General features: G+C 48.2%; 1 protein-coding gene across 1 annotated transcript; it reads left to right on the forward strand.

Annotated features, from left to right (window-relative positions):
- The first annotated feature begins 7,054 nt into the window (after nt 1–7,054).
- On the forward strand, nt 7,055–10,758 carry FOXI3 (forkhead box I3). Its single transcript, XM_010997878.3, has 2 exons — nt 7,055–7,688; nt 10,151–10,758. Exons 1-2 carry the CDS (start codon nt 7,055–7,057, stop codon nt 10,756–10,758), a joined length of 1,242 nt encoding a protein of 413 aa, XP_010996180.3.
- The last annotated feature ends 230 nt before the right edge of the window (nt 10,759–10,988 follow it).

A 10,988-nucleotide genomic window follows, 5' to 3' on the forward strand; every position in this document is an offset into this window, starting at 1 on the left:
ACAGGCTGAATTAAGACCATGGTTGTATCTAATTCATGGCAAACCGTGACAAGGCTTGGGAGCAATGCACTGGGAAAAGCATGGAGAGTGCTAGAACCATGGCTGGCTAACAAGAGAATGGACTCCCTTCATTCAGGCCGGGTAGCCAAAACAAAACACCAACAGAAACTTACTTCCTCATAGTTCTGGAGGGGAGAAGTCCAAGATCAAGGTCTCAGCCGGGTTGGTCTCCTCAAGGGCTTCTCTCCTGGGCTTGTTGACGGCCATCTTCTCCCCGTGTCTTCACAGGGTCTTCCCTCTGCGGGTCTGTGTCTGTGTCTTAATCTCCTCTTCTGATAAAGACCTCAGCCATTTTGGATTAGGGTCCACCCTAAGACCTTAATTACCTCTTTCATGACTTTATCTCCACATAGTCACGTTCTGAGGTATGAGGAGTTAGGAAGTCAACATTGTAATTTATAGGGGACACAATGCAGCCTTTAACACCATAGGCTAACTTATTACTTGAAAAAGGATATTTGTCAGCTAATGAAAACAGGAAGTTCAAGAGGATGAAGGAGGATCCTGCATAAAGGGATTCAAATCTTGGATCCAGGATGTGTCTTCATTTCTGTCACTCAGCTTTATGTGGTGTCACCTGCATCCTCTCTGGTGGTCCTAATGATGGCCATTTCAGGACCACAAACTCTGTGTAGAAACCAAGCCCTGTGAAGAAAAGAACTTTTTCTGGTAATCCCAGCAGAAGTCCTGAAGAAGATCTTAAGTGATCTACCTTAAATCGCTCACCCACTTCAAACAAATCATTGTTGTAGGAGAAAGTAACACTGGCAAGGGTCAGGTCTGAGTCTCCAGCCTGTCCCTGCCCAATGGCCAAACCCACGTAAACCTCACGCTTTGGAAATAATGGCAGAGTGTTTCTCTGTGGAGTTGTTAAACAGGCAGTAACAACTGTAACAAACCGTGTCCACTACAATGATGAAAGCCACGGAGTAGATGGGGCAGCCCATGAAGACCGTGTAGGGGAGAGGAAGAGGGCTGAGGTTAGGAACCTGAGGGGGGAAAATGATATTCAGTGGATGAGATGAGAAACAGATGTCCTTTCAGAAGATGCAGAAGAGAAAGGAAGAGAGCCAGGACAGTGTGTTGTCAGAGATGCCAAGAGAAGAGACAGTTTTAACAAAGAAATCATGACTTGCAATACCTAGGAGAAAAAAAAGTTAATATCTTTAATCACAAGTTGCTCACATAAATTTTTTTTTAAAGATACACAGATAGAAAAATGGGCAAAAGGTCAGAACAGTTAGTTCCCGAAAAAGATTTTAAAATGACATATGACTAGATAGTCCTTCATCAAGGAAAACAAATGGAAACACTTTTGAGACATCCTCTTGTGCTTTTAAGATTGACAAAATAGAAAGACTTGAACAAATCCAGTGTTAGCAAAGGCATCCAGGGTGGTAGGTGGTAGACACTGGGGCACCTTCCGGCAGAGCAGTTGGTCAGAATCAAACATTAAAGGGTGCGTTCTCTTTGACCCAGCAAGTCCCAGCTAGGCGTTTACTATCATCAGCACATTAAGCCATTTCTTTTAAAGGAAATAATCTAAAGATCGAACTAAAATAGGTTAAATTCAAAATATTGCCTCATGGGTACGGAGGGACACCAAAAAATTAGAACAGACACTGGCTGTAAGCCACCTGCACCCAGCCATAAAGTTGGGGCCAGCCCTGACCACCCCATGAAGGGGACCACCAGGAGGACAAAATGAGGTGGACATATGGACACATGCACTGCTTTGGAAAATTCCTAAAACATATGAATGAAAGTAGAAGGTGCAGAGCCATGTGAACAGCATAGATTCCACTTTTTTTTTTTTTTTTTTTTTTTGGTGGGGGCAGGTAATGTGGATTCCACTTTTAAATGCATATAGCTGTGCAGGTAAGTGCCTGAAAACATTTTCTGGATTCACATTACTATATATAAATAGATAAACAACAAGGAGCGAGTCTATAGCACAGGGAACTTAATTCAATTTCTTGTAGGGAGCTGTAATGGAAAAGAAACTGAGTATATATATATAACTGAATCGCTTTGCGGTACACCTGAAACTAACATTGTAAATCAACTACATTTGAATTAAAAAAAAAAATTCTGGAGGGAAGCATAAGAAACTGATAACAAGTGGTTACCATTGGTGAGAGGGACCATGAAGAGACGGGGTAGGGGGTTGTAGGGGTGAGACTTTCAATTTCTGCTTTACATGACTTAATGCTTTTTAACTTTTTTTTTTTTATTCAAGCAACAAAAGATCGTTGCGCATGCGCTGCCGTCGGGCACTGGCCTGGGCGCTGGGGAAACACTGGGAGGAGGCAATGAGAGCAGAGGGTTCCCAGAACGGGCTTCACAGCTGGGCTGCCTGGATTTGGATCCTGGCTGCACACTTAGAAGTTGGGAGACCGCGGTTAAATTACTTAACCTCTCTTTCGGTTGCTAGCAGTTCTTATCTCACAGAACTGCCGAGAGAAGTAAGCGAGGTGATGCCTGTACGCAGCCTAGCACAGTGCCAGGCACTTAGCACACATTCCTTAACTGCAGGTGTTAAAAGAAAAAAAAAAAAAGAGCAACAAGAGATAGCATTTCCATCCTCTTAAAACACCCAGTACAGTGGGTGGCTGAACTGGAGAGAAGTTGGTTCTTGGAAATGAGGGTCCGGAGAGGAAGGGTCTGAGAAGTTAGCTGAGGAAGGCCAAGAATGGGGCTAGTCAGCTAGAGCCAGAGGCCAGGAAGCATTCCAGAGGCCTCGGGCGGGGACAGGGCGGCAACCAGAAGAGGCTTCCCGTTCAAACAGGGGCGGGACATGTTAATAAGTTGTTCAAAGGAATTGCTGGAGCACCATGGTTTGGGCTAATCATTTTTCTTATTTTTCTGGATTGAGTACATGGAACTTTTGTGATATCCTCAGATGCCTCAGTCTGCAAGAATCCTCAGGATCCATCCTTTCTGCTACCTGTTCTGTGCCTAATGTTTGCAGTGGGAAGAGGGCCGTGAGCCTTAAGAGTCCTCTGGCCTGTGGCTGGGTGTCCCTGGGCCACACTCCTGTTTCTGAGCCTTCCAGGACTTGATTTTTGCCCTTCACTCTGTATTTGCAACTCTTTCCAGTCTTCTCTGATTCCCAGGCGGCTGGGGCGGGGGGCGGGGGGGGGGGCACTGATGGGGGTAGTGTGGCCAATGTCAACATGAAGGCCGGACGAGGGCAGGGGGCAGCTCAGTGGAGAGTGCGGGCTTAGGATGCACGAGGTCCTGGCGCAGGGTGCCTCTGAGTTCTGCTTCAGTCTGCAAGTCGCAGCTTTTGACGTACAGACTGGGAGGGGACAGAGGCTCTTCAGTTTGCCTCTCGCTGATGACCCCGCCACCTCTCGAACGAGAACCAATTCAGCGGTTGGAAGCTGGCAAAAGTCAGGAGTGAGGCAGCAGGCCCAGCCCCTGTGGTCTCCACATCTTCCCTTCAATAATCCACCCTCTTTTCACCAAAATAACAAACGCACTAATTAATCTTCCTTATTTTGGCCTTCTCACCTCATTAGTCCAAAAACTGTATTCTCCAAAGATAAGTCGAGGTATCCGGCATTTTTCCCCCCCACACCTCCTCTGGTTCCTTTTTCATCTCCTCTTGCACCTGAGTTTGTCTCCTTTTTGTGGTACTCTGACTTCTTGTTTCAGGCCAGGCTGCCATACATCTTACTGAAAACAAAAAAGCCAACATTTTCTAAAATGTCCTTCCCATTACTCTAGTAAAGTTGGTTTTTTTTTTCCCTCCACATCTGAGTAATGCTCCTATTCTTTTTTGCTATAGAAATTTTTCTCTGGTCCCAAGGTCCCATTTTGGGCGTTAGGTTTGTGTGTGTGTGTGTGTGTACGTGTGTACGTTTAATTCATCCCGGAATGGGTTTATTTATATCCCAACATGGCATTTGTAAGTAGTCATTCATTAACTCGGCAGATACGAATTTTTCAGAAATTGATATTTGCTCATCTTCTGGTGGGCAAGGTGTTTCAAAAACTGAATTACATATAAGGATTCGTCTTCAAAGAGTCTCTGATTTACGAGCAGAGTCAAGAAAGGTATAATAATGATAGTGCACAGTAGAAAGCCAGGAGGGGGACATGGATAGAGTTCATGATTTCTGCCTGTGGCCTTTTTCATGGATGCTACAAAGTAAACCAGGATTCCGAGATGGGAAGGACTGACTGTGCCTCGCTCAGTGTTGTTCTAAGTTGCAACCATTAGGAGTTAAGAGCACTGAGGCTCTTTCCAATTTATATGACCTTTTCCTTCCTCTGTAACTGTGCAAAAATACTAGCAAACACTAACGTGCCAGTGTGTCTATGATGCTATGAATTAATGAGTGTAAGCTTTACATTCTGTTATAGTATTTGTTAAAAATGACCACATTCCATTATAAATCATTGTGGCTCAAAGAATCAGTAAGAATGTTATCACATGTCAGTGGAAAATAAGACATTTTCTTTAGATTGAATAATTTCCCCAAATGTTTTATTTTCCAGTGATGAAAACATGTTAACAGTCTACCTTATTTTACGCGAGGCATAGATACATTAGTCAATTGTCTCGAGTATATTCTTTTGTGAAAATGCAATTTGACAAACTGTTGTTATGAGGAATTTGAATTTTAAGCACAGTTTTTGTTCTGTTTATTTTTTTTAAGTGTACCAATTGCTTTTTAAAATTTAATGTTTTTAAAAAGGGACTTCAGATATTACTGAATTTTGATGTTAAAAACCCCAGGCTATGACCAATGATAGTTTTAAGTTTATCTAATTAAGATGTGATTAAAAAATAGGTAGAAAAGTGTAACTTCCAAACCCCTAGAGGGGGTGTCCACCTCATGGATCCCTACCTGGAGATGTGCTGTAACAGGGGCAAAGAGCCGCTAGGTGGCTCCATCATTTTTAAATAAAATTAAAGTCCACAAAAAATAATGTATAGTTACGGAAAAAAAAAAAACCCTCTATTTGGCAGAACGTTTAATCAAAGCCAGAAACAATAGTCTGAAATCACGGCCACTCACTCAAAATAATTTGGAGTTACAGGGTTAAGAATTAAACTAAAAAAGAAATCCGCAAAACCACAAAGTATGTATGGGTAAGAAATTTGCTAAAAAATCAGGGATGGCATTGTATTATAGTCTTAAGGACATCAATTACGAAGGGGAAGATGGTTCCAATTTTTTCCTAATTTTCCCAGTTTTTCTTTTGGACTTTCTCTTTCTAGTTTAGAATTTAAATTTAAGGAAAAAATACTCAATTTGGGCATTATAATTTATTAAATATTGATTTCCAATTTCCTGGCTTATAGCTGTCATCCTTATTAACATCCCAAGAGAAACAAAACAACTTCGTTTGGGCTATTCGAGAAGGAAAACAAAATCACTCTGCTCATCTAAAATAGGAAACAACTCAAAATCCGAGGAAGGCAAACATTACCCCATTCTGTATCATCTGCAGGAAAGAAATCGTGTGCCAAGAATTCCTTTCTGGTTCCAGAAAAGACGAGAAAAATACTATATCTGAAATGCGGTTTGCCTTCTAGGTACCAAAATTTGCTAGTTAAGTATCTCTGAATTTCATTTTTTAAGAAGTGGGATAACAGAAGACGATCATTTTCCTGAAAGTGTATAACTAACTTCATCATGAAGATAAACGTGACGTGGTGGGGGAGAGGGAGATTTCCAAATTATTAGATGTTCTGGACCGTCAGTCTGCAATTGGCAAGCAGTCGGGAAAAAGATCTTTTCCCCTCCCCTCTTCCTTAAACGAGAATCTCAGACCTGTCACTTATTAAGAGCATACTTAGGAGTCGTTTTGAATTGTAAAAGAGACACTTTTCTTACTGTTGTTCGGAGCCAATAAATAATTATTGCGTGGCATGTGGGGTCGCCGCAACATTTTGCTGGTTTTGTTTTTCCAGGCAGAAGCCGCATTTGGAAACTTACAAGAGTGGAGGGCAAGTCGTATGCCAGAATTCGTTGAGACCGTTTTTGTAAATGAGCGCTTCTAGCAGAGTTTAAATTACAGTTGGTTTTAAAATGCTAATTCCGAACCCACTTATTTAAATGTTTTTGAAAACGTTCGCCCTTCTGATTTAGAAGAAAACAAATCACACCAAAAGACTGCGCAAACCGAACCTGAAATGAACGAATACTGCTCGAATGTGAACGAACGTATAGTTATGTTTAGAGACGTGGTTAGATAAATTAAAAACCGATTTCAGTCCCTTCCTTCAAAGAATCCCCTAGGAGAAGGGGACACACCAAGGATGCACCTTAATATCGTCTACCGTTTACCCCCAAAGATTTGTAAATCGCGTCTATTATTTCTGACTGCGAGCGCATCAGTCGAGACCGGACGTGAATCCTGCAACTCGATCCGCACAGGTGTAGAGGCTCGAAGTCTAAATACCACAGGGGGCTAGGCCACCCAAAGTTAACTTACGGACTTTTCATAAAACAGTGGCCCGCCTTTGGTGATCTGCTCTTTGTTCCGATATTCGTTATTTTATTTCATGATTGTGCTGAGAACACGGTGGTTAGGAATGGGGAGCCGTTCGCCCGAAACCTGGAGGCGCCAGCCTCCCCCGTCCGCCCCGGCTCCCCCGGGCAGGCGAGGAGGGGCTGCAGGCGCGGGGCGGGGCGCGGCGGGCGCGGCGGGCGGCGCGAGGTTTCCGCGCGCTGGGCCAGGACGCGCGGGCAGGTGGGGCGTGGCGGGGGCGTGGAGAGCCGGGGCCCGCGGGCCGCCGCCCAGCCCCGGGACCGGCCCGGGAGGAGCCGCGCCGCCGACGGTTATAAGAAGCCGGCTCGCCGGCGCTCCGCGCGCACCCGACCCCCCTCCCCGCCCGGGACGCCGATCGCCGCTCGAGGGCCGAGGCGGGGCCGCAGGGTTGGCCCCCAAAGGGATGCTCTCGCCCGAGCGGCGAGACCAGCCCCGCTCGCCGCTCGCCGCCGCCGCCGCGCCGCACCCGCCGACGGCCGCCGACATGGCTCTCTACTGCGGCGACAACTTCGGCGTGTACTCGCAGCCCGGCCTGCCCCCGGCCGCCGCCGCCGCCGCCCCGGGCGCCCCTCCGCCGGCCAGGGCGCCCTACGGGCTGGCCGACTACCCCGCGCCGCCGGCCGCCGCCGCCAACCCCTACCTGTGGCTCAACGGGCCGGCCGTGGGCGGTCCCCCGGCCGCCGCCGCCGCGTACCTGGGGGCCCCCCCGCCGCCGCCGCCTCCGCCGCCCCCCGGGGGCGCGCCCGGGCCCTTCCTGCAGCCGCCGACCGCGGCCAGCACCTTCGGCTGCGCGCAGCGGCCCTTCGCGCAGCCCGCGCCCGCCGCGCCCGCCTCGCCCGCCGGGCCCGCGGCGCCGGGGGAGCTGGGCTGGCTGTCCATGGCCAGCCGCGAGGACCTGATGAAGATGGTGCGACCGCCCTACTCGTACTCGGCGCTCATCGCCATGGCCATCCAGAGCGCGCCCGAGCGCAAGCTCACGCTCAGCCACATCTACCAGTTCGTGGCCGACAGCTTCCCCTTCTACCAGCGCAGCAAGGCGGGCTGGCAGAACTCCATCCGCCACAACCTGTCGCTCAACGACTGCTTCAAGAAGGTGCCCCGCGACGAGGACGACCCAGGTGAGGACGGACAGGTGCTTCCTGGCCGGTCCCTTATACCCACGTGCACCCCCACCCCCCACACTCGGAGAGGACGACCAGTTAGAGAAAAAGGGAAAAGCCTGAATCCTCAAACTGGGCGCCGCCCCTGGATGGTGTTCACCAGGCCGCTGGAAGGGAGGGTCCAGGTACAGGGAGGGAGATTAGGACTAAAAACACGGATGAGCACTTAGATGAGGGAAGGCTATGAAGAGATTCCGATGAGCTGAGAATCCCATCACATTTCAGGAGAGGGGTGGTGAGAGGCCTAGGGCTGGAGCAGCCGGCTGTGCAGGCTGCCACAGATGCTCTTCCTCCTGCCTCGGGGTCGCGGGAGACCCACTGTGCCTGCTTTGAGAGGGGTGATTATAGAGGATGGTGACACAGGCATCTTGAGGCAGGGGCCGAGGGATGGGAGAGCTTGAGCGGGGTCCTGCAGACCGCGCGGTTTGGGAACCATAACTATTTAGAAATGTGAAAATGAAAAGCCTAAATTTGCATCGTTCGGATCTAAGCCCAGGGGTGAGGAGGGCTGGGTTGGAGTGGAGCGTTAGTGGTTTCCGTTCTTCTCGAGGAGTGAGGTGGAGAAAAGCTCAAAAACGAGAGAAACAGAATCCTACTTAAGAGTTTCAGAAGGGTCCCAGGACAGGGGAAATGCTGGCAGAGTCGTGATAGGAAAAAGAGAAGAGAAATGTTGCAGTCGCAAACTACAGAGATCCAGGATTTTGTGTAAATTGTGGAAATACTCTGAAGTATTTGTACTTGGAGTCATTCTAGAGCAGTGCTTTCCAACAGAAGTACAGCACAAACCACGCGTGGTTGTAAATTTTCTAGTAGCCACGTTAAAAAAGTAAAAAAGAAGTTGGTGAAATTATTTTTTAATTGGTAACCCAAAATATTGTTTCAACGTATAACAAATACAAAAATTATTAGTGAGCTACTTTACATTATTCTTTTGGCACTAACTCTTCAAAATCCTGTGTGTGTTTTACACCACATCTCACTTTGGACTGGCCACTTTTCAAGTGCCCAACGGCAACGTGTGGCTTGTGGTTAGTGTACTGGACAGGGTGCAGTTCCAGAAGATGCATCTTCCAGACCTGGCCTCTGAGTCTAAGACGATCGTGTAAATTGGCATATACACTCCTGGACTTTCTAAAAAGTTTAAGGATCTATAACTAATGTCTTGTCAAAGCTTTTGGCACCAATGTGACACAATATAAATATCCTGATGGGTGCAGGTGTTGTTATTTAGATGGTAATTATATGAATAAAATTTTTTTTTTTTCTGCAACTACTTGCAGAAAATGTGTCAGTGGAGATAATGAATGTGGAGGACCATGTGCTAGTTTGTGGAGACAGTGTTTAAGACAATGGTTAAGAATGCTGAGTCTAGAGCCAGTCTGCTTAAAATCCTCACCCTACCATTGCTAGCTGACAACAGGTTACTAACTTAATCTGGATCTCAGTTTCCCCATCTGAAAAATGGAGGCAGTGATATTGCCTGTCTTCAGAGAGCTGAGAGGAGAAACTGAAGTTATCCATGCAAAGCACTCACGATGAGATAAGTGCTTTATAGTACTTTCAAATGCCAAAGATTCTTTTTACCAGCAGCGAAAGAAGCTGTCTGGAGATAAAATCCTCCAAGATGCTAGATCTTCTTTACTTCCATTGTGCTGGAGAGTGAGGGAAATTTTCTAAGCAGAAGACCAGCATTGCAGGCATTAAATTAGGTCCTGATCTCTGAAATTTGTGGAGTGGAGGAAGAGCTTTGAAGAGATACGGGGTGCCTCCTGCCCTAGGTGTGTACCCCAAGTATATGCCATCCAAGGCGTTGTTAAAACAGTTAATTACTCAGTAATAACTTGTCGTTTGTGTTCGACAAGGCAGAGGACTGGGTATCTGAGGCTACCTTTTTCTAGTGGTGTATTTTTTTGGGGGAGAGTATTGTACCTTTGCAGCCAGTGATAATGATAACATACTGGTTTTTCGCTGCTTACTGTGTGCCAGCTACTTGGCAGAGGTATCATTTAACGCTCACAGCCAACCTATGAGGTGAGTACCGTTCTTACCCCTATTTTTACAAAGAAAGAGACGGAGGTTCAAGTAGTGCCAGAATTTGGCAGGGAGAACACAATATGCATCTAGAAGGGAAGGTGCTGAGTCATTATAAGTGTTTGGGGAATAGAAGTGAGTCTTAAAATGTAAGTGGCAGACACTGCCAGGAGAAGCTGGAAGTGGCTAGGACACTGTTGTTCCAGATTTCTCCTTGAAGGTGAAGAATAAAATCTCCCCACAAAGGATGAATTTAAGGGGTAGAGCGGATGGAGCATCTTTGCCAGAGTTTAATGAGAGTCTGCCCCCTCGTCTCAGAGCTGAAGCTGAGCGCATGGGCACGGACGGGGTGCTCCTCTCTCACCCCGCTTCCTTTCTCGTCTCCGCAGGGAAAGGGAATTACTGGACCCTGGATCCGAACTGTGAGAAAATGTTTGACAACGGGAACTTCCGCAGGAAGCGGAAGCGCCGCTCGGAAACCAGCAGCACCTCTGCGGCGGCCGCGGGGGCATCTAAGTCGGAAGACGGGCTGTCCTCGGGACTGAGCTCTGGAGTGGCTGGGAAGCCGGAGGGAGACAGCTCCTCTCAGTCCCCAGAGCCTCCCGAGGGCACCAAGAGGACCGCCTCCTCCCCAGGAGCATCCATGCTCACCTCCACCCCTTGCCTGAACACCTTCTTCAGCAGCCTCAGCACCTTAAGTGTCAGCAGCAGCGCGGGCACCCAGCGAGCTCTCCCCGGCGGCCGCCACCTAGGGATCCAGGGCGCCCAGGTGCCCCCCAGCAGCACCTTCCCCCCCAGCTCCGTCTCGGAGGCCTCACCAGACACCTTGCAGCTGAGCCACAGCACCAGCAACGCGGGCAGCAGCCAGAGATCTTCCTATTACAGCCCCTTCCCTGCCAGCACCAGCGGGGGTCAGAGCGGCCCCTTCGGCAGCCCGTTCTACAACTTCAGCGTGGTCAACAGCCTCATCTACCCCCGCGAGGGCTCCGAGGTATAGAGCGCGCTTCTCAGACTTGAATGTGCACACCTGAGATCTTGTTCACATGCAGATTCCCAGGCGGTAGGTCTGGGGCGGGCACCGAGATGCCACGTTTCTCGAGCTCCTGGGAGAGCTCCGGGTCCATCCGCTGACCTCACTCGGAGGATCATGGATGCAGCAGGAGTCTCTCTACATCTCGGCCAGCTTTGACAGCTTTCTCTGGATAAGGGCCTTCCTGGAGAGAAATC

Source organism: Camelus dromedarius, chromosome 33, assembly GCF_036321535.1.
Source record: "Camelus dromedarius isolate mCamDro1 chromosome 33, mCamDro1.pat, whole genome shotgun sequence".
In the NCBI taxonomy this organism is placed as follows: domain Eukaryota; kingdom Metazoa; phylum Chordata; class Mammalia; order Artiodactyla; family Camelidae; genus Camelus; species Camelus dromedarius.